At 31.8% G+C, this 23,079-nt stretch overlaps 7 protein-coding genes across 8 annotated transcripts; 5 read left to right on the top strand and 2 right to left on the bottom strand.

The window, feature by feature from the left end:
• The first annotated feature begins 1,106 nt into the window (after positions 1-1,106).
• Positions 1,107-6,947, top strand: LOC133320362 (L-threonine ammonia-lyase-like). Its single transcript, XM_061528521.1, is given in 10 exon segments — positions 1,107-1,182; positions 1,497-1,610; positions 2,978-3,020; positions 3,023-3,047; positions 3,543-3,830; positions 4,195-4,357; positions 4,526-4,681; positions 5,727-5,863; positions 6,147-6,372; positions 6,733-6,947. Coding segments are annotated over 10 exon segments (1,341 nt in total). The 5' UTR covers positions 1,107-1,155; the 3' UTR covers positions 6,895-6,947.
• A 679-nt stretch (positions 6,948-7,626) lies between these two features.
• LOC116773039 (L-threonine ammonia-lyase-like) lies at positions 7,627-10,835 on the top strand. Its single transcript, XM_032665408.2, has 9 exons — positions 7,627-7,791; positions 7,873-7,992; positions 8,068-8,138; positions 8,207-8,494; positions 8,568-8,730; positions 8,829-8,987; positions 9,063-9,199; positions 9,352-9,577; positions 10,594-10,835. Exons 1-9 carry the CDS (start codon positions 7,783-7,785, stop codon positions 10,765-10,767), a joined length of 1,347 nt encoding a protein of 448 aa, XP_032521299.1. The 5' UTR covers positions 7,627-7,782; the 3' UTR covers positions 10,768-10,835.
• Positions 10,836-12,240: 1,405 nt separating this feature from the next.
• Positions 12,241-15,938, top strand: LOC133320363 (L-threonine ammonia-lyase-like). Its single transcript, XM_061528524.1, has 9 exons — positions 12,241-12,354; positions 12,445-12,515; positions 12,595-12,882; positions 13,153-13,315; positions 13,475-13,630; positions 13,704-13,840; positions 14,113-14,212; positions 14,343-14,468; positions 15,572-15,938. Exons 2-9 carry the CDS (start codon positions 12,502-12,504, stop codon positions 15,719-15,721), a joined length of 1,134 nt encoding a protein of 377 aa, XP_061384508.1. The 5' UTR covers positions 12,241-12,354; positions 12,445-12,501; the 3' UTR covers positions 15,722-15,938.
• On the bottom strand, positions 15,746-16,527 carry LOC133320368 (pterin-4-alpha-carbinolamine dehydratase-like; the record flags this gene model as incomplete). The annotated part of the gene is made up of 3 exons (XM_061528554.1): positions 15,746-15,914; positions 15,991-16,200; positions 16,351-16,527. Coding segments are annotated over 3 exons (471 nt in total), but the record flags the coding sequence as incomplete, so codon positions are not given.
• A 1,011-nt stretch (positions 16,528-17,538) lies between these two features.
• On the top strand, positions 17,539-18,776 carry LOC133320352 (DNA repair protein XRCC3-like). Its single transcript, XM_061528495.1, is given in 3 exon segments — positions 17,539-17,843; positions 17,846-18,458; positions 18,651-18,776. Coding segments are annotated over 3 exon segments (930 nt in total). The 5' UTR covers positions 17,539-17,573; the 3' UTR covers positions 18,698-18,776.
• Positions 18,521-20,266, bottom strand: LOC133320353 (abscission/NoCut checkpoint regulator-like). Its single transcript, XM_061528496.1, is given in 7 exon segments — positions 18,521-18,788; positions 18,857-18,949; positions 18,952-19,104; positions 19,416-19,659; positions 19,731-19,804; positions 19,883-19,969; positions 20,042-20,266. Coding segments are annotated over 7 exon segments (918 nt in total). The 5' UTR covers positions 20,090-20,266; the 3' UTR covers positions 18,521-18,569.
• A 261-nt stretch (positions 20,267-20,527) lies between these two features.
• On the top strand, positions 20,528-22,940 carry LOC133320350 (CCA tRNA nucleotidyltransferase 1, mitochondrial-like). Of its 2 annotated transcripts, none has more exons than XM_061528493.1 (6): positions 20,528-20,666; positions 20,808-21,001; positions 21,266-21,549; positions 21,688-22,008; positions 22,083-22,296; positions 22,625-22,940. In XM_061528493.1, the coding sequence occupies exons 2-6, from the start codon at positions 20,856-20,858 to the stop codon at positions 22,923-22,925; spliced, it is 1,266 nt and encodes a 421-aa protein (XP_061384477.1). In that variant the 5' UTR covers positions 20,528-20,666; positions 20,808-20,855; the 3' UTR covers positions 22,926-22,940. The 2 variants fall into 2 exon arrangements, with proteins under 2 accessions (XP_061384477.1, XP_061384476.1); XM_061528492.1 differs by having other exon boundaries at positions 20,556-20,713.
• Positions 22,941-23,079: the final 139 nt, after the last annotated feature.

Genomic DNA, 23,079 nt, shown 5'->3' with positions numbered 1-23,079 from the left:
GGAAATTTGGTGTTTGGGTCGAAATCATCCCTTTCTGTCTGTTTAAAATGATCCCTGGAATCTTTTTACCCCATTAGAAATTAAATAGCTGTAGTCTCCTAAAAAATTAGGTAGCAAGCTAACATAGTTGAACCTGGAACAGGAACAAGAACTTGTTGATTACATTAAGTATATGGCGCGTAGAACGTACGGTCCGTACACATAGGATGTTTTGACCTAAATTTACCAACCGGCTGAAAGAAATAATTTATGCAATACATTTTCTAAAGCAAAGGGAAAAGCTGGACTTGAATGGTCTCTTGGATTTAGACGGAGACATCCAGACATTACCATAACCCAGAATCAATGGTTTCTGCTCGAGAGTGAGCTTTTAATAAGCCGATGGTGAATAATTTTTTTTCGCATTTGGAAAACTCCCCCTTATTTAGTAAGACCGTAGCTAAATCTTTTCTTATTTTCTAGCTTTAACTAGTTGGTGTTTGTTTAAAAAATGTGCAGTATTCATATGAAGGTATACTTACTTTATACTTCATTCAAATAGTTGGTGAAAAAATGATAATATAGGATACACCAGTCCAATAAGTAATTAAATGAAGTCGTATTTAAACTATAAGAAGTCGGATTACACTATAGAAATTTAGTTTACAATGTAAACATATACTTATCAACTCGAAAATGAACCTCAACAAAATAGCTTTGTAGGTCCCTAGATAGGTACAAAAGTAGTTTTGTAGATTGATACTGCCAACAAGTTTATTTCTCGCTTTAAGTTTCTTAATAGGTGTATAATTATTATGCATTTGTGTTAGAAATCCAGATTGGAAATAGTTTTTCAACAAATTTAAGGCTTACAATACTTTACAATAGTCATAGGAGCCATTGTGCTTTAAAATAATACCGAGAGTTCAAAAATTTTCTATTCATTGGTCATGGGATATATTGTTTTTTCAACTACTTATTAATGAATCAAATTTTGAATGGAATAATCAAGTGTTCCCAAAGTTATTGCATTGAAGCTAGACTACAGTCATCAAGTATTCGTATACTTACTGTCTAATCGACATTTTACTATAAAAGCTCAGCTCCGATCTCCTATCCTTTAGTTTCGAAGTGCTGCCATTCAGAACAGACGTGACAAGAATTTCAAGAAAACAGATGGAGGAATACCAAAGAAGATCATCTGTAGGATACCTTTTTAGACTTCTGTATTATATAGTTTATATTTACTAAAACATACCATTGTCACCAGCGATAAGTGCTTCAAAATATAATTATATACGTATATGATAAACGCAAAATAAACAAATAATTACGATCACGGAATAGTGATTAGGATGAATATTTGCCATTGAATGGCTATCGTAAAATTTAACCCTAACACCTCTGACCTCGTTTTATATCATGGGTGTTTAAGACTTCATTTAATTGTGTCTATTAACTACTGGGCTACTCACAAGTATGGTTAGTCTGTGACATTATCAAAAATGGTGTTTCAGACGGTCGAGTTCGACCCCATGTGTGACAAAGACAATCCTCAAATAATAAGTTTTGAGGACGTATCAGCAGCTGCCTATAGGATCCAGAGTGGGATTATAAAAACGCCATGCGTGGTATGTATACTTTGATATTATATATATATATATATATATATATATATATATTATTCGTTTTATTCTAGTAATTACCTGGTTAAGCAATTTATTTTTAAATATATAGTCATCATGGTATACAGTTTTAATATATTTTTTTATTATTTACAAATCATTTAAAGTCAATACATAAATAAAACGGTTAAGTAAAAAATATTTATAAGGTCTGCTTTAAATGGTTCTTTGTGAACGATAAACTGGATAAGATGCGGAAGAATCTAATGTCTTATATATTATTTCTTACGCAAATGATTCAGTGTTAAGTATGAGTTGAAACAAACAAAAACAACTACGATTATCTCTATTTTGTTTTAATTATAAGGAATCAAAGAAAGAAAGTCCGCATTGACTTAACAATTTTTATTAAGAAAAAAAGTAATGGAAACTGTTTTTGATAAATTATGTAAAATTCGTAAAATAATTATTAAACTCTAATCCTATTTATTTCATATCTACCTATATATAACAAGTGACATATACCTCCTACTTCTATTTTGTTATACCAGAAACTAAACGCTTTAGACTTTTTTTTTAAAATATGTCAGACACCTTTCTAACTGGAAATAGTTTACACCAAATAAAAAGACAAAATTTAATAATTAAATTCGTTTCCAATGACTCAAAAGTTTATTAGTTTTAATTATTGATTCTGTGTTTATATCAAATTCATCCTATTACTATCTTTACATGATATTGACCTTGTGGACGTTAATTAATATCACGTTTAAAAACAAAAAAAAAAAAAAAACAATGATGTTTAATTTTGTCATTGACCTCTTTTTTTAACCCATAACAGATACAAAATATAATTAACCTTTTTGACTTGTACAATATGAATGTTTTATGAAATTTTTATTAAAATTAATTACTGAAACAACAAGATCTTATAAGTTATAGCCAGGAAGAGTAATATTCATTTGTATGTTAGAATAAATTAATAAAGAAACGTATATATTTGACAGAGCTTTAATTGAATTCGCTAGATTTTAGAACATATCGGCAGAATACAAACATACCTATGAAATAAAAAATAAACTATGTTTGTAATGGATAACTGCCCGTTCATACCATTGTTGCACAGATATTCTTAAGAATAATTTAATTCAACAAATGGGCATCGCCAGTTGATAAAAGCCAGATAAAATATATAATTTTTTAGGTATGGCCACTATAATTTATATAAATCCTTTTATTTTTTTAAAGTAAGCAAAATATCGATTAACCTCGTCATGAATATCTTTTTGAAACTTAATTTACTAAAAAAACCATATTACCGTTTACAACGTATAAAATAAAATTCTAAATATATATATATATTTTTTTTACAGAAATCTCACATGTCATCTATTTTTGAAATGGATATTTATCTCAAAATGACTTTCTGCAACACACTGGCAGGCGAGTATTTATAATGAAATCCATAAAAAAAAATAATGGAATGTTCTTATTCAGGAAGGAAAAGTTGTTATATTGTAGAGTATCTTATGCTAAGCACATACCTACCTACCTTTACACATATTTAGAATACAATTTTGATCTGTACACACATTGTATTAAGGTTTCAAATTCTCTTTAAAGGAATCTTTGAAACCTAGCTGTGTAACACCTAGTACTTGTTCATTATAATGTCAGTATATCATTAAGACATTAATGGTTTATAAAAATTTAAATTTAAACCTTGGTATAATGTGGCACAGAAAAGTGCAATATTAGGAGGTATCGATAGAAATCTTTCAATAAGTCACTATGTAACATTAGTAACAATAATTAATAAGTATGTGATGTGTGTAATAGGAAGCAAAAAAAATATGTAACCTTAAAAAACAACACAGATTTTTGTTATGGATTATGGCTGTATGCACGAATTTGCTCTACTTTAAATTTTCTTAACAGTTTCAAAGAACGTGGGGCTCGTAACGCCCTCATTTTGCTATCATCCGAGGCAAAAACTCGCGGTGTGATATCAGCTTCACTCGGAAACCACTCCCAGGGTCTCAGCTACCACGCACAACAGCTGAACATACCGGCCACTGTGGTCATGCCAAATGTGGCACCCATCATGAAAATACAGAACTGCCGTTCGTACGGCGCTAACGTCGTCATCCATGGGCACGACATGAAGGAAGCGAAGTACCATGCTATGACGCTAGCCAAGGAGAGGGGACTCACATACATTAACGGGTATGTATAAAGTATTTTCGAGGTCGTCTAAACCTCAATGTTGATAACATAACGAATTAATCATAACTAGTGACATGACATGAGCATTCCTTCGGCCGTTCCTCTCGTTCACTAAACCACATTAAAAAGAAAAAAAAACCTTAAGTTTTCATTTTGTCAATTGTTTTTTGTAAACAGTCTTCTAGACTTTAGCCCGAAAATAATAAAAAAAAGGCCTACGAGAAAAGGAGATCGTTATGTTTTATTTCCCCAATAGCTAATATATGTAGCGTATCCACCGAAATCCGGTAATTACTCTCATCACATTTACATTTTATCGCTGAACTAGAGAATGCTTGTGATTGAAATATTTCTCCATCATCAGCTACGATCACCCTCACATAATGGCCGGTCAAGGCACCGTGGGGTTGGAGATAGTGGAACAGGTTCCTGATGTAGACGCGGTCATCGTCCCCGTGGGCGGCGGCGGTCTACTCGCCGGAGTCGCCACTGCCATTAAGAATATTAAGCCCCATGTTCTCATATACGTATGTTCTTTTTGGGATTTATCGGTCTTTAGTAAATAGACATTTGGTTCAGTGTTTCTTGTGAATGCATATAATTCCTGCAGATAAATGAGAACAGACCAGATCAGGCTTAGTTAAAGATGAGTTATAATTCAGATCATGATTAGTTTAAAATCCGTGTCATCTCAGGGCGCTGAAACCGAAAAATGTCCAAGCATGAAGATGGCTATCAAACATCAACAGCCAGTGAGCGTCAATATCCGGTCCACGCTAGCGGACGGGCTCGCCGTGCCCACGGTCGGCTACAACGCCTTCAAAACATCGAAATCGCTCATGGATAGGATGGTAAGATGGAAAAGATTTTGACTAATCACGCATTTATAAGTCATCAACCATCAATTTTGGAAATTACACTCCTAAGATATTTCTTAATTGCAATAAAACTTAATCAAAAATTGGAATAATGTTGGTGTCAAAGGCTAAGTTTTTTTTTTTTTATAATATAGCCTAAGCTTGTGTCCTTGTCATTCCGTCGTCAGGATCGCGTAGGTGATGTGCCTATTTTTATTGAGACCATATTTATAATAAATGTAACACATATCATTAATGTTATCATTATACTTTAATTTGCATTCATTTTATCGTATCGCTTTAGTTTTAAAACATTATTCTTAATTTAAAATCCTGTTATAGCTAGATAAAGCCAATCCCAGTAAAGGAGGTTATCACTGTTGAAACTTTTTTCATGTTATACTATGGTATAGTCTTGATAATAAAGCAACGTGCAAAATTATTAAGTACCCTGCAGAAATGCTTATCTTCGGGTGACATAAGTGATGAATCTCTTAAAGTTACTATTTATGTATTTCTGGCATCATCGAAGCTAGTTTTTAAATGAGTTCTGTAGCGATAGTTGAAAACGTGGTGGTTTTTGTAAAATCTGTAATACAAAACTTTAAAAATACAGAAAAAAGACTAATAGCTTTTTAAGACACTTTTTTTTTACTTCAATGATCGTATTCATCTCAGTTCTATAAAAACGTAAATTCGATGGTAAAATAACATAGCAATATCTGTGTTAGCGCTGCCATGTGACAGGGGTATAGAATATTAGGGTGTCTGATAATTCGGCAAGCAGTATAGGTACGCCATAGATTTATCTTTTGTGGTTGAGCTTACAATTAAATTTTTGCATGTAAGGAACCAAAAATATCTTAGATATTTAAAAACTAAGTACCAAAAGTCACTATGATAGATAGTTCAAATTATAATTTGTCCCTTAAATATATATATATATATATATATATATATATATATATATATGTATGTATGTATGTGTGTGTGTGTATGTGTGTGTATATATAAAGTAAATTCTAATATTAATGAATAGATAACAGTAAACGAAGATTGGATTGCTCGCGCGATTCTGCGTTTGGTGGAGCAAGAAAAGTATGTTGTGGAGGGCGGCGGCGCTGTCGGAGTGGCGGCTACCATGGCCGGACTCGTGCCCGAGTTGGTTGGGAAGAAGTAGGTTTGGGTTCCTAATGAGATATCACGATTCGTCTTAACATAGTTTTTAACTATAACTACCTTGACATTATTTAAGTACGTACGCATTTTTTCATTATATGTAGGATATTAATGAAAACCGGCGCCTTCCGCCTTAGAACTAACTTCTACTCCTTCCGTTTGATATATTTTTTTATAAAAATCAGAACTTTAATACAAACATGGCCTTTTCATTTATATCATATAAAATATTAATCGTCTTCGATCAAAATGCCAAAGAGTTTCTCTACATTCCTTTAAGGGTGGTATGTATTCTGTCGGGTGGTAACATCGACACCACAATCCTCGGTCGTTGCTTGGAGCGGGGTCTGGCCGCGGAACAGAGGCTCGTCAAATTCAAGGTCACCGTCAGCGACCGACCCGGCGGCATCGCGGAACTTTGCAAACTCATCTCCTCCATAGGAGTATCTATCAAGGATATAATGCAAGAACGAGCTTGGGTCTTTGGCGACATATTTAGCGTTAGGGTGAGTCTCTTTCTCTCTCTCTCACACACACACACACTCTCACTCTCTCACTCCTTGTTAGTTGCGTTAAGAAAATTTCAAAAATTTCGCCAATGTCATGTGTCAATATTATACTGAACTATGTGTAGTGTGAGTCTTCGGATTGTCTATGCCATTTTTTGAAACATCTGACATATAAATTCCTTCTGGCAGACCATATCCAAAAATCAATGTAAAATTTCTTTAAGGTAATACCCATACAACAAAGAAAAGCGTTGACATTGGCAACGCTTCCACGACTATAATGAATGAAGTCATAGAATAAAAAAATACCCATATTTTTAATATCTCCAGCTGAACGATTCAAAACTATTGTTTTAGGTGAAAGTCGTTTGTGAAACCAGAGGTCCGGAACATTTGGAGGAGCTGGAGAAAATGATAACTGACACATATAAAGAGTGGAATTTCTCCAGGGATTGTGAAGAATTTGACAGAAATGATAGAAGACTGAGCACGTTCTCCATCGATGAAGTTTCTAATTAAATCGATGTTCTGGAATTCAGATGAAAAAAATACGGAAATTTTATGAATGAATATAAATAAAATATATGTGATATTAAATCTTGAAACTTGTTTTATTTTTTTTCTTTTTAGAAAAAACCTCATTAGATAATAATTTTGTTCGTTACTTTATAAGATAATTCTATATTTTAAAGAAGGAAAATCAAAAAAGTATCACCGATAAAAAGTTTTGGTATTTACGAATATTTGAAATGAACGAATTCAGTTTCCGGGGAATAAAGACAACGACTCAACAGACTTTTATATATTTCGGACCGCTTCTAATCCTGAAAATTTTATTTCCGCCAACAGCTTTAATTCTATTATCACATAACAATGAACACAATAGAACAATTATAATTAAAATACATACTTTTATACACAATGCACAATACTACTTTAAACTAAGTAAACTTAAATGAACTATGTAACACAATTAATCTTGTTGCGATTCCGACCGCGTCTACAACTTTTATGGCCAACAACGGCGGTAAATTGCAATCAAACAAAAATCTAATCTTGTAAAACCTTCGTGGTAAAAGGCACGTGAAATTGCGATTGCAAAGCGCAAGGTCACTACCATTATTATTATGTTAACCATCGGCAATATTTTTGATATACATATATGTATATATTTTTAAAACACAAATTTTAATAATTAAGCAGCCAGATTGAAAATTTTCTAAATTTAAAATCATTAGCATCATTTTCAATTTGACATTTAAATAAATAAATATTTGACATGTAAATTTTTCGTTGATTTATAAATTTATAAAAATATATTAGTGTAAATTTTTATACAAATAAAAAAATTATGGCACATTAATTTAAAACACAATGAATAAAACCGTATAAAACGAAAAAATCAATATGGCTAACGTAAGTACTGCAATTATTTAAGATGTACTTTAGTAAAAAACCAAGTTGAAACAACAGCTTATCTAATACTTAATCGTACAGACCCAAGACGTTGAATATGACGAATATTGTGATCCGAACAATCCTCGGAAGATTAAATATGACGATATTTTGGCTGCATATAGAAGAATTACGGGTTACGTATTGAAAACGCCTTGTACGGTAAATGTTATTTTTTATTTTCTATTTTCTATTACCAAAACTACACACTTTTTACGTAAAATTTTATTTCAACAGAGAGCTCACATGTCAGATAGGTTGGGTATGGAAATATATTTAAAGCAGGAGTTCATGCAACACACTGGATGGTAAAAAAATTAAAAAATTATAATAATAACATTTCTCAATTACCTATTAATGTTAAATCCCCATTCAGCTTTAAGGAACGCGGAGTTAGGAATACTATGCTGTTACTGTCGGAGGAGCAAAGGAAAGTTGGTGTAATAAGCGCTTCGACGGGGAACCATGGCACTTCAATGAGTTATCACACCACACAGATGGGTATTCCTTGTATAGTTGTGATGCCGGTTCGAGCACCTATCACTAAACTAACTAAATGTCAAAACTTTGGAGCGAAAACAATACAACATGGCGACAATATGGCCGAAGCGAAACATTACGCTATGGCTCTGTCAAAAGAAAAGAAATTATACTACGTTAATGGGTACATATTATTTCATTGCCATTTTTAAGTATATCCTCTGTGAAAAATATTTATGATTTATCTGTTTTGTTAGTTATGATCACCCAAACGTCATAGAAGGTCAGGGTACTATCGGCATAGAGATTATAGAACAGGTACCGGATGTAGACGCTGTCATTGTACCTGTTGGCGGAGGTAGTCTTTTATGCGGCATAGCTGTTGCCGTGAAACATTTAAAACCGGACACGGAAGTTTATGTACGAAACAGTTATTTATATCTGTATTTAAATTTACCTTTATATGTTGTATCAAAATCTAAATCTTTATCATGTTTATATTTGTACAAAAAATGTAGGGTATACAAACAGAAAAAGCTTATAGTATGGTAGAAGCTTTAAAGAGAAATGAAAGGGTGAAAATTGTCATCGACTCTACCATCGCTGACGGTCTAGGAGTAAACTTAGCAGGCGTCAATACTTTTCACAATCTGAAAAGCGGAATATTGGATAAAATGGTAAAAAATAATAATTTATTATTAAATTTATCAAAATATAATTGACACCACATTACGAATAAATCTACTAAACAGGTAATAGTTAAAGAGGACTGGGTCGCCCGTGCTATAATGCATGTGGTCGAGGAAGAGCGCTATGTCATAGAGGGCGCTGCGGCTGTCACCATAGCGGCCGTTATGGCGGGGCTTTTCCCGAATCTTAAGGGTAAAAAGTAAGTATTTGTCTATGGTCACGGAAAAACGGTTTCATACTTAATATCAATAAAGCCTCCCGATTCCATATTTGGAATAATCTTTATTTTATGATAAGGAAATTTATAATATTATACATTATATAATTTATATGAGCAAGTGTTTTTTGAAGGGTGGTATGCGTGTTATCTGGTGGTAACATCGACACAACCATCCTGGCTCGGTCGCTGGAGCGCGGTATGGCCGCGGAGGGTAGGTTGGTGAAGTTCAAGGTGACGGTGAGCGACCGTCCCGGGGGTATGGCGGAGCTGTGCTCGCTGCTAGCCACCATCGGCGTCACCGTCCGCGACTGTATACCGGAACGAGCCTGGGTCAAGGGAGACGTGTTCAGTGTTGAGGTGGGTCACAGTTGCGCCTTTTGTATGATTATTATAGTTATTTTGATTTTTTTTTTTTAAATTTCGTAATGAATAGCCCTCGACTGTCATTCAAGCTGATGGTTAAATAAAATGTAGCCTTCGTTGGTTACTTGGTAAAGATAGTGACCGAGTAAAAAAAGATTCTTGTCTTCGGTCTGACTCTTTTATCATCTTCTGTCAAAACAAAATATACTAAAGTACTTTTGGAGCCAAATTGTTTTGTTTTTCCTCAGTGTCCTAGATATTTTAATGTTATTTTTAGTACTTAAGTTTTTCTTCAATTTAATAACCCCCATATTTGTTCTTCCTAAACGTTCAATTATGAATAAATTATGATTCCGGCGGCCGGTGACTGAGTTGATTTGATTTCAAATCTAAATTACAATTAATTGGTTCGACTTTATTGTACGAAGGTGAACAAATAGTGACACAATATTCTAAAGAGAAATATAAAACTAAGGTCTGTTTACATCGAACAGCTGAGACTCGTGTAGAATGAACAATTTTACTTAGAAGTTATAGGCTTACCTGCTATTACACCGTAATTCTCTTATTTCTTAATATACTATTACTATAACACCGTCACGTAGCAAACAGGTACAAATCGATGTTAACATACTAGGCTCAGAGTATGTAGGTATGTTTGTCGTAAAATAAACGAAAAAATAATATCATCCTATGATTACAGTACAAGTAACTGAGTTAATGCTATCTGTGTTAATATATACGCAGTTCCGAACAGTTAGCCGGGCAATAATTTAATATAAAAACAATTAAATGAAAACTAATATTTTATTCTTTTTAAAACTTCATACTCCCGACGTTTTGTTACTTGTAGCAACCGTGATCACGGGCAGACGAGGTGCGATGTGACTCACATTGTATATAACTTAACAACGCGTCATCCGTTAATATTAGTTTAATTTAAATGAATACACGCGAGTCTTAGATATCATTATACAAAAACGATATTTATCGTTAAATTGTCTTTTCAGATGAAAGTGATAGTTGAGACCAGAGGTTGGGATCACACGAAAGAACTGATAGAGCAAATAAAGAAGAAGTACAAGGAATGTTTCTTCCACGAGATGAGCGAACGCAGCGACAAGGGCGCCGGCGCCAAGAGAGGCCCCTGCCTCGCCCCCAACCCGGTGTGCATGCAGAAATAATGTATCCATTAACTAAACTAACAGTTTGTGATATTAAACATAAAATATACATGATTACAAAAATTAAATATCTTTTAATCGGAAATCAATTTTGATTGATTTCTTCATATGTACATACATTGGGCACTGAAATTGATTGCCATGACCAATGTTCTGTGTGGAATGTCTTTCATTTTGATTATATGAAGTCGAATATATAAACTTAAAATATTAAGAAATAGAAGATTGAGGGGTTTGTACATTGTGGATTTTATGGCATAGTCCTCACGGTAAAGCTTCAACTCTTGACGTAAGTGATCGACAAGAAGGGAGGTACAAACAACAATACTTATACTGTCACGATAAAATTTTTCGGTCAGTTTTCTGGTCATACACAAGATATAAATATCCCAAGATTGGTCCGACGATACAACTACAATCCTCAGATATATTCGAATTTAATAGAAAACATTCATGATTTGAAATTAAAATGGTAGCATAAACAAAATATTGAAGTTAATAAAACCTTACTTATTTTAAATATATACATATACGAGTTAAAAATACAAACTAAAAATGACAGACACTTTTTTTTATTTAGCATCTGAAAAACTTTATATAAATTTGTAGTTTTGATAAAATACCTCAATTTTCATTGTATTTTTAATTACTTTTTCTTATTTTGATTAGTAAATTTAATGTTATATATGAACCAGTTCTGTGTCTTGCCAACGACAGGTTACTTTTTGTGAAATTAACGTGTCTCGGTGAAGACGAAAAATAAAACATGTACCCTTTGGACTAAATTAAAATAAATAAGTTATTTTATTTGTTAAACCTATTGAATTTGATATTTAAATAATTATGTTAAAAAAAATCTCATGTTTCTATTTTATTTAAACAGCAAATTAGAAATATCTATGCAGTGACTATTTAAAGAGTTGCACTTAGTTATTCTTCAACGCGTCTGGTATAATTAATAGTGTAAAATTTTTATACTATCTTAAAAATATATTTATTATGATTTAGCCCAAAATTTTTTTCGTAAATATAATGTAGCAACTTATCTTTACCAACAACATTAATTAAGACGAATCCTAACTAATTATGCGAAGATTTATTTGTCATTATATATCTCGTGTGCAAAAATCAAAAACCATTCAGTCGCACACTCCTCAACCTTACTTCGCTACTGGTTATTGATAAAATTAAAAAAGTGCGAATGTAGCCATAGCATAAAAAACAAAATTAAAAAACATATATCACTCTCACGTCAAATTTTACTTGTACCAACTCGGTATTTAAATTCTAGTGAGCTTAATTTATTTTCCCATTATCCGTTTTCGATAATGATATTTTAAACCAATAAAAACGAAATTGTTAGAAATTTTGCAGTACTAAACAATGTCTCGGCGCTATGTAAGTATCCCGAATGGTGGTTCGTGAAATAACTAATTAATATTTTCTCGTTCAATAATACTACTAACACTAAAATAGGAAGATTTCGATGAGTTCTGCGATCCTGACAATCCAAAAATAATTAAATATGAAGATGTCGTCGACGCTTTAAAACGTATAAGAAAATATATACCGCAGACTCCAATAATAGTAAGAAAGATTTGTAAATAAAGTTAAAATGTAAAACGAAAAGTTTGTGTATATAATAAGCGCAATATTAATAATAATGAACATTTTAAGGCTTCACACTATCAGAAAGAATGCGGCATCAATCTTTTCTACAAACTGGAAACGGTAATGAGAACAGGAAGGTGTGTATATTATGAGAATCTTTCTTTAAATCTGTCAGAGTTTAAAATACAAAGCTAATATATCAACTGTACATTTCAGTTTTAAGGAAAGAGGTGCACTAAACGCGCTTGATTTATTGCCAAGAGATAGACAAAAGATGGGCGTTGTTGTAGCGTCTCTTGGAAACCAGGCAATGGGAATATGTTATTATGGTAAAAAACTAGGGATACCAGTGACCGTGGTAATGCCAACCTCTGTGCCAGTCATAAAACTACAAATGTGCAGCGACATGGGCGCCAAAGTTGTAGTTCAAGGTCACAATTTGGTGGACTCTCAGAAATATGCTCGAGCCTTAGCAAAAGAGAAAGGTCTCACTCATATTAACGCGTAAGTTCTTCAGTACATTGCTTTTTAATCTTAACATTAACCCAGCTATTGTTTTATTGGCATTATAGATGAGGAAATTGGGTAACGTGGTTATAGTTACAAAGATATTGTTTGATGTAGGTATGTGTGCGGTTTTAATAGTTATCGATAAACTATAAAGAAGTCTTTGTAACAAGCGTCGGTAGATGTTTGTGTATATAAAGCTAGCAAAGTTCACTTAATATTGTGTCTTCAAAAATAACACTAAAATGGCATTATAACATTTATTAGTCGTGACTATCCCGATGTGATGGCGGGCTATGGTACTGTAGCAATAGAAATTATGGAGCAAGTGCCCGCTTTGGACGCTGTTCTATTGCCCATTGGGACCGGCGGCTTGGCGGCAGGGGTCGCTACTGTCATCAAACACGTCAATCCAAACTGCCTTGTTTACGTAAATAACATCGATAAATTGTTTTAATATATCTAACCTTTAATTTTATCACTAAATACTTTCCAATAGCATAAAATTTGCTCGTTTTTTACAAATAATAAAATTATAAAAACGAAAAGCACCACCATATTAGTTAAATTAATCTCTTAAACATATTAGGGAGTTCAATCTGAACGGCTGCCAACATTTTACAAGTCCCTGGAAGCGGGAGAACCTCTTACTTTGCCCTACGAACCATCAATAGCCGAGGGTATAGCGATGCCGTATGTCGGAGTGAATGCGTTTAGAAACGCGCAAAATTTGCTCGACAAATTAGTAAGATGGATCCTCTAGCTCCATTTCTATTATCTTCTCTCAATCATCTACACTGTGATATTTTTTTTTATAGATATTAGTTTCAGAGGACTGGATAGCTAGGTCTATTTTGCATTTAATTGAAAAAGAACGACTAGTTGTAGAGGGCGCTGGTGCTTGTCCGTTGGCAGCAGTTCTATGTAGCCAGGTCCCTGAACTGAAGTCAAAAAAGTAAGGTTTTAAATATATATACATTGAAAAATGATGTAATAGATACGAACTTAGCGCTGAGATCAGGAAATTTGAACATTCATGATTAATTGGTTGACAAAAATATATTATTTTCACAGTAAACAATAAATCGTAATAGTAAAATCCAACCGTTATTTTCAAATGGAAATCTTTGTCCACATATGCCTAGTATACATTTAGCTTGTACTTATTATTCTTATCTAAATGAAAATGCTACCTTGATTATAACTTACCACTGTTTGTATTTTCAGTGTCGTTATAATCCTCAGTGGAGGTAACATAGACGCTGTGTTACTAGGCCGTTGTTTAGACAGAGGACTGGCAGCAGAAGGTCGTCTTATAAAATTCAAAGTAATTTTAATCTGTTTTTCTTTTTATTAGACAAGAACAAAACAATATCTCATAATTATCATAGCAATTACTATAATGAGATGGAAATTAAAATCGTAAATTACAAATTTTGTTCGTACACCATCAACAGGTACTAGTGAAAGATTTAGGCACAGAGTATGAAAGGTTTACTAAACTGCTAGCGGATAACGGTTATAATTTGGTAAGACAGTTTCAGGATCGCATTTGGGTGGAAAACGAAATTTACCGAGTTGAGGTAATGAGCGTTAAATTATTATTTTTAAAATCTTTGACTTATATTTTTGTTATCTATGAAAATGTATAAAATTAGTATGTAGTTTATAGTCAAACTGTATTTTCGGTAGAATTTGCCGTTTTTGTTGCTGATGATGGTACAACATCAGTGAGTAATCATCGTCTTACACATAAAAATAGTAAAAGCTGGGTTTTTATAATTCGTTTTTGACATAAATACAAAAAAAATATCCATAACAAATCGACATAGGCTAGATGGGATCATCTTAATATAAATTTTTAATTTCCAACAATCCATAAGTAAAAGTACCTAATAATTTTCGGATTATACTACGCGTATTTTTATTATTTTAAAAACCTGCATAATCCCGACGTTTCGGTTACTTTGCAGTTTGCACGTAATCACGGTTGCTGCAAAGTAACCGAAACGTCGGGACTATGCAGGCTTTTAAAATAATAAAAATACACGTAGTATAATCCGGAAAATATTAGTTTCATTTAAATGAATACTCGCGAAAGTCTTACAAATAGATCTCATTAAACAATACATAAGTTTTTTATTCTACAATTTATAATTTTAATTCCAATTTATAGATTTAATAAAATTTTAAAATGGTCAATGATTTTTGGACATGCATAAGAAGTTAAAGATTCAATCAGATTAAGATTATATTGAAAAATTTTATTCTTGATTTTTTTAATTATTATAAAAGTAACTTTAGAATGCAGCATGCATATTAGTTGCATGCTTAAAAGCATTCTGCCAAGTGTTAAAAACTAACATTATTACTTAAACCCATGTTAATATAGAGTTATAAAAACTATTTGCTACCTCTAGATAGTTCTTACACAGATTGAATTAAATTTCTGAGAAACAATTTAAGTGTGCACTGTTTTCACATAATTTATTACATTTTAAATGTATGTTTCATTTTACCTCATAATTGTATATAAAATTATCCTCGAGTTGTGAGTTTTTTCATGAAAATTGCAATATAATGTAAACCAAATGTTCAAAATACTAGTTGGGTAAGGTATTGTTATGTAAAGTTTGCACTATTATGAATTTAATAAATATAATGCATATATTTTATAATTCAACAGATGAAAGCCGTCTGCGAGACGAGAGGACTCGACCACGCTCTGGAGTTGAAGAGAATAATTGAAAAGACATATCCAAATGAATGCGCTTTTGAAACGGAACCCTTTGATAGCGACAACACCTGCTCTTGCTATATACCTACAAAATGTTAATAGTGGACATATTGAGAGAAAATAAATCTTTAAATAAATTTTATTAACACCAAGTTACATATATACATTAAACAAACATAACTGTCAGAACATATTGAAAATATTTGATTTACTTGAAATTTTCATCCATGAACGATGCCATCTTAATGTCTCTTTTACTCAAGCCGTTGCAATCATGCGAAGACAGTGTCACCTATGAATAAAAGAATATTACCGATTGTTGTTTGTTAATTTTAAAACGTCTAATACTCTTATATAGAACATTTTACCTGTAGTTTATTGTAAACATTAAACCACTCTGGATGGTGGTCCATTTTCTCAGCGAGCAGAGCGACCCTGGTCATAAATCCAAATGCCTCATTGAAGTTTTTAAATTGAAATTCTTTTTCAATGGCATCCCTATTGCTTTGCACCTTCCAGCCAGAGTTCAGTAATGGTTGAAGCAAGGACTCACGTTCTTGTTGACTTAGTTTGTCAGCCTTCAAATAAAAACTTAATTGAAAAAAATTATAAAGCAACAGGTAGGTATAAATAATAGAAATAAATCTAAGTTTTTACAGATATAATGAGGTTTATATGCAATAAAACAAGTTGTGAATATTGTAGTTGTGGAATTACTAATAACTTACCATTTTCCTTTTACTCGACGGAGGTGCGGACACGGTAGCAAACCCGACAACACGACTTGTGTGACTGGTAGCGGCATTGATCGAACCGCGCGAGCTTCGAACCACCGAGCCGGGGTGAAAGTGTATCACTACCAATCTCCCGACTTGTACAGACTTGTTCGCAACATTATCAAAATTTTACGTAACACTTTAATTTTAAATGATTGTCTATTTAATTACTTAGATTATATAAAATAATTTTATTTAACAAGGTATACCTTGTATAATTGTACTATATATCTAACCATATTACGATTTGTCAACAAGTATTCAAAGTTGCTGTGTAACTAAAACAACGAAAAAAAAACAACAAATTACTCTCAAAATTATGTACGCTCATATGATAAAAAAATATATTTAAATTTTAATAAATTACGTTGTTTACTTAAGGGATGACGTAAAGTATGTCAAACTTTTTACAAATTTTAATCGGTGCATTTAAAGTTATAAAAGTTTTTTAAAGTATTCGTATAAGCATTAATATAAAATTTTTGTTTAGTTTATAAAATATATATGAACTTTTATATCATGCCAAAAAAAAAATTCACTACTTACACATAACGCTATTTATTTATAACATTATGATAAAATAAGAATTACTTCATACATTAGAGCCTTTAACTCAATACCAAGTACAAGATATGTTTTTTAAAAAAAATTATAACTAATATCATTTAAGTTCCTAAGTACTACGTTTCTTTATGTTTATTTTAACTTAATTTGCTAATACAAAACAAGTAGGTACCCAAAACAATTTATCTTTAGAAGCGTTCATAATAAGAAATCCACAATAACAATTGACTACACACTGAATTAAGATTTATAAATAAAATATTCCTTTTAAAATAAAATAAAATTAGTAAAGTAATCAATGATTTGAGATTGTAAAATACGTATAGGTATATAGTAGTTATTATAAATATGTACATAATAGTTAAATTTGTCAATAAAGTTTTGCTCACTTTGTATTTTAGAGCTTTGAACATATTTAAAGTAGTCTGAATAAAAATCCAAAATCTATTTTTAATTTAGTAATTTTTTTTTTATTAATACATAACTGCAATAAAAAAATATTTTTTATTAAGATCAGCAATTTAATACAGAAACTCATGTTATGCATGTTATCTATTTCCACACATTTTTATACAATATTTTTTATTTTGTACATTTGAAGGTACACAAAGATGGATTTGAAATCAATACTCCCATCTAGGTTATATGAAATTATTGATAGAGTCGAATTGACTAGTAAACAAATAATTCTTCTATCTATATGGGACCTCAAAAAACTTACAAATTTAAATAAAGACGACATACTGATACTAAAACATATAGTCAGTCAAAATTGTAGTCAGACACCTGTGAATGGAAATGATATCCCAGAAGAAGCTCCAAGAATACCGACTGGTTGTAAATGCATAGATAGTTTACTAAATGGGGTTTTCGTAGGGGGACTTTGACAGAGATATTTGGCGAAAGTGGCACGGGTAAAACACAAATAGCTATACAAGCTGCAGCCTTAAGTTATGCTACTGGCAGTGTGTTTATATGTACAGAGGACTTGTTTCCAGTGACGAGATACAACCAGATATGCGAACATTATTTAAAAAACAAAACATATGGTGAAAACGTGTTTATTGAGCTTTTAACGCATCCGCAAGAGTTAATATCCTGTGTAAAAGTAAGGTTACCAAAACTATTAGATAATAATAAAATTTCCCTTCTTGTTATTGACTCAATCGCTGCACCGTTCCGATGTGAATATACGAATTATATACAAAGGGCTGAAGAGTTGAAAGATATAGGGTTTTCATTGATTAGTTTGGCCCAAAAATATAATTTTGCAGTCATTTGCATCAATCAAGTCACTTCAAGCTTTGATGAGTCTGATAATGTTGTACCATCATTGGGTCTTGTCTGGTCTAACATGATATCATACAGGATTAAAATTTCAAAAACAAATGAAATGATAAAATATAATTCTAGGGAGACAAATGTCCGGAGCTTTACTTTAGTAACAAGTCCAGAGACACTTTCCGATACAGCAAAATTTATAATAACAGAAAATGGTATTAATGAAATTTTATAACACTTAGGTTAATTTTGTGATATTGGTAATAAAAATAATAAACAAGAATAAAATATATTTTATTTGATAAACATATAAATAATTTGCTTGATTATATAAATTTTAGTAAGTGCTGTTTTTTGGGTGTGTAAGTTTCATATTTGTTACAATCCTCATCATCTCTGTGCTCTAGGTAACATCGTTTACAGAAAAGATACTTGCAACCCAAACAGCGCATAGTCGCATCCTCATTGCATATTTCACAGAATGGAAGTTCATCGAGCACTGGTTCCGAGATTTCATTTCCTTCAAGAGCAGTTTCAGCTTTTACCTATAAAACAATTTATATTAATGGACGCAAAAAATAGACTAAATAAAATACAATGAATATTTTTCTACCTTTTCCAAGATCTTTTTAACCGTCTCCTCTTCGTCCTCCGAGTCATCAATACTTTTGGAAGATTGTTGAGGCACATTTTCTTTAGATGCAGGGCCTTTAGATTCTGCAATCTGCTTTCTATATCACTAACCAAATGATCAAACTCGTCTTTGTAATTCTTATCCATTTTTGTTTCTTCCATATATCGCTTAAGAAGATCATCGGCCTGTTCTTGTTCTGTTCTGGTATCTTGTACTGGTAATGCAGGCTGAAGATAGGTTTTATAATTATATTTCTATTAAGAGTTACTTATATAACTATGAAAGAAATTTTAAAGTAGAATTCTTCTTGTTTCTCAACAATGAAGAGCTTAATCCTAATATAAGATAAGAAATAAGGGCTTCCATGTTTTGAGCAAGAGTTAGGGATATATTGGATTGATGAGATATCAAAACGAAAAAAGTCATTCTAGTTATGAAACCTAAACAAATTGGAGAACAAATTCTCATTATTATCCTTCAGATATTTACTCTTTAGATAGTGAATTAGTTCTGAACTTCAATTCATTTATCGGTTTACCTTACTCTGAACTGCACTCAATGGTACTCCTTTAATATTGGCCAACCTAGCTTGCAATTCTGAATCTGATGTAACTGGTATATTTCCTTTTAGTTTTTGCAAGCGCTCAATTATTTCTGCATTACTACTGGGTTTCTGGACATCTATATGATCTTTTAATTTCCGTAACCTATCTTGTATTTCTTGTTCAATATGATTTTTGGGTTCACCGCTGGATGTTGCTTCATCTAACGCACTTATTCTCCTGTAATAAATGTTTGCTCATACATAACTTAAACCATTAATTGACCTGAACTCAAAAATTATATGTCTTACTTATAGTATGCATCTGGGGGAACGATCTTATTGGATTCATTAGAATTTTTCTTATTTTTACATTTGTTGCAAACCTAAAATTAAAAACCAAATATAATAATGTAAAAAAAAATCGTAGTTATTATTAGAAATTAAGAAAATTATATTTTTACCTTTGCTTCAGAATTTATTTTTTCTAGGAATATTTTATTGTTCAAGCATTTGGAACAATAACTAAATCCACAACCGGGACAACCTTTCTGTAATATAATAAATAATTAATAAAGTAAATAATATTATTTATACTACATACAGTTTAGAAGCATAATTACTTCTTGTCGAAGAAGAGAAAACGACTTTGAACACGAATTGCAGGACATGATAAATTATGAGAAATATTTTCTTTATATGATATAAACTGATTTGAAGCTATCAGAATACATATAAGAAATAATTTGTGGTTTAAAATTAAATAAAACACATATTAATTATTATGATATAAAAGTTTGTGACTTATGTCATTAGGACGTATTTAACGTTTATTCGTATAAGTGAAATATATTGAACGGTATTTAAAAGTTTGGTTTAAAGAGAGTTATTTTTATTTGTTGTTTTTTTAATCTACACAATAAGTTATTTATAGAAACCTAAGTTTTAGACTGTATTACGACATGGTAGTTTAAATTTTATATGAATTAGGGCAACTGTCTCTGAACATGCGAGTTGTGTCAAGTGTCAACAAGTATTTTAATGTTTGATTTTTCAGTATCTATTTTCATGAAAAGAAGTTTTATGCGAAATTTATAACTTCTGCCTATCAAAGGACAAAAGTATATTTGATTGGATTTACAATATATTCTAGTTTCTCAGTTCTGATACCAAATTTATTTATTTAATATTTTTTGATATGCCGTAAAATATTTTTTATCGAAATTTCTAACTGATGAAAAAACCTAGGTATGAATCTAGTTTTCTTGAAGAATCTTGTTGTTAGATCATTTAGAGTAAGTAGATCAGGCAAATAAACCTTACGTTTCAATTATTTACAAACTTCTCGCTTTATTATTTGGTTATAATAATGGTTCTGTTTCGTTTTAGGATTACAGCAATATATCAAATTTAAAACGGGTGAGGACAAGGAGAGATATGGAGATTAAGACGCGGGAAGATCCTATAGTTTTAAAATTAGATACAGCAGAGTTCCACAACATATTTACTCCAGAAGTGATAGACTTGAAAAAACTTTTTGAGAAATATCAATATGAAATTAGAATAGCCGGTGGTGCTGTGAGGTATAAACCTTTTGCGTGCATCTATCAGCATCATTAGTTATATTATATTTCTTGTAGTAGTGTTGGTAACATTAAAGTTATTTTGAGCCAACAGTTGAATTAAAATTCCAATAGAAAATATTTGGAGAATTTCTCAATACTATTGGAAGCTGCATATTATGGCATGTTGCCTTATAATTCTTTTATCACTTATCATGTCTTGACATGAATCTGTCAATTATATGTTCTTGTTTAAAATAGTATAAATGTTACAAAATTATTTAGGGACTTGTTACTCGGTCAGCCTGCTAAGGATCTTGATTTCGCAACAACAGCAACACCACAACAGATGAAAGAAATGTTTACCGCTGAGAATGTGAGGATGATTAACATGAGTGGTGAAAAACATGGAACTATCACTCCAAGGATCAATGACAAAGAGAACTTTGAAGTCACCACGCTCAGAGTGGATATAGTCACGGACGGCAGACATGCTGAGGTTGAATTCACTAAGGACTGGAAGCTGGATGCTAATAGACGAGATCTGACAATAAATTCTATGTTTTTAGGTAATTCAGGCTTCAGCTAAAATAAAATTTACCTATATCCTGTTTTTTTACCAAACTAATATAATAATGTAATTTTATATAACCTAACTCGATGAAATATACATTTATAGGCTAATTTACTTAAGAATATTCTTCTAGGGTTTGATGGATCTGTCTATGATTACTTTTATGGATACGAAGATTTGATGAAAAGAAAGGTTGCATTTGTCGGTGATCCCGATATAAGGATAAAAGAAGACTTCTTAAGGATAATGCGGTACTTCCGTTTCTATGGCAGGATCTCTGAAAAACCTGATAACCACGACCGGCACACACTTGATGTCATAAAGCAAAACGCTGAGGGACTTCAAGGTGTATCAGGAGAGAGAATATGGATGGAATTAAAGAAAACATTACAGGGAAATTTTGCTGGCGACCTATTAAAAACTATGCTTAAACTGGATATCGGCAAATACATAGGTGACTTTACAAAAGTTATGAATTATGATTATGCTATAAATTTTCCATATATTAAATCTGCAATATATTTTCAGGTTTACCGAAACCGAATTTGGAAGAATTTGAGGGTCTACTAAAGAGAAGCGAACACCTTAGCTTGCATCCTATGACCTATCTGGCAGGATTATTAAACACTATAGACGATGTAACAATATTACATGCGAGACTCAAATTTTCCAGTTACGAAAGAGACATGGCTTATTTTATTGTTGAACATAGACCAGATAAAGATGCTTCCAGGCCGCTTCTGTATGTATAATAAGAATTTCGTCATTTAATAATAATTCGTTTATTTCAGACAATTTACAGTCCATTTGTCAGTTACAAAAAAAAAGAACCCTTACAACTATGTTAGTATAATAAATAATAATAGTAAGACAAAAAATTAACATAAGAAGGAAAAAAAAAATTTTTTTTTGTCATGGAAATTAGAATATTCAGAAATTTTCTTCATAGAAATAGTGTTTCTATGTAAATTGTCTAATGAAAAAACGGTCAAGTGGCTAGGGCTACAGATGTCAATAGTTTAAAAGATATTTAATATTTGTATTATAAATTATATAATTTATCTTCACAGGCCCTACGAAAAACTGGTTCTGAACACAAAAATAAAACAGAAAGACGCAGTTGATTACGTGCGTGAAGTGCTTAAATACCGCGGAGACGAAAAGTTACTTGACATGTTCAATAAATGGGAGGTGCCCAGGTTTCCGATGACAGGGAAGCTTCTTAAAGAAAATGGCGTACCGCCTGGGAAGATGTACGGCCAAATTATAAATAAGCTGAAGGAATACTGGATAGAACAGGAATATAAAACCTCTGCTGAGGATTTAACTAAACTAATACCAAGTTTAATAGACGAGTGTAAGACGAAATAAAAGTTCAATAATTGATTATGTATTTTATTTAATACTTACATATAGGTATCATAAAAACGTTTTTTGTTAGATGGTATGGTATGCCGACTGATGATCCGCTTTTAGAGTTACTTACAGTACTGGATTTCATATAAAAAAAAGTGTATTGTGTATC

This window comes from Danaus plexippus, assembly GCF_018135715.1.
Source record: "Danaus plexippus chromosome 18 unlocalized genomic scaffold, MEX_DaPlex mxdp_20, whole genome shotgun sequence".
Lineage (NCBI taxonomy): Eukaryota > Metazoa > Arthropoda > Insecta > Lepidoptera > Nymphalidae > Danaus > Danaus plexippus.
This window is presented reverse-complemented; position numbering and strand designations above follow the sequence as displayed.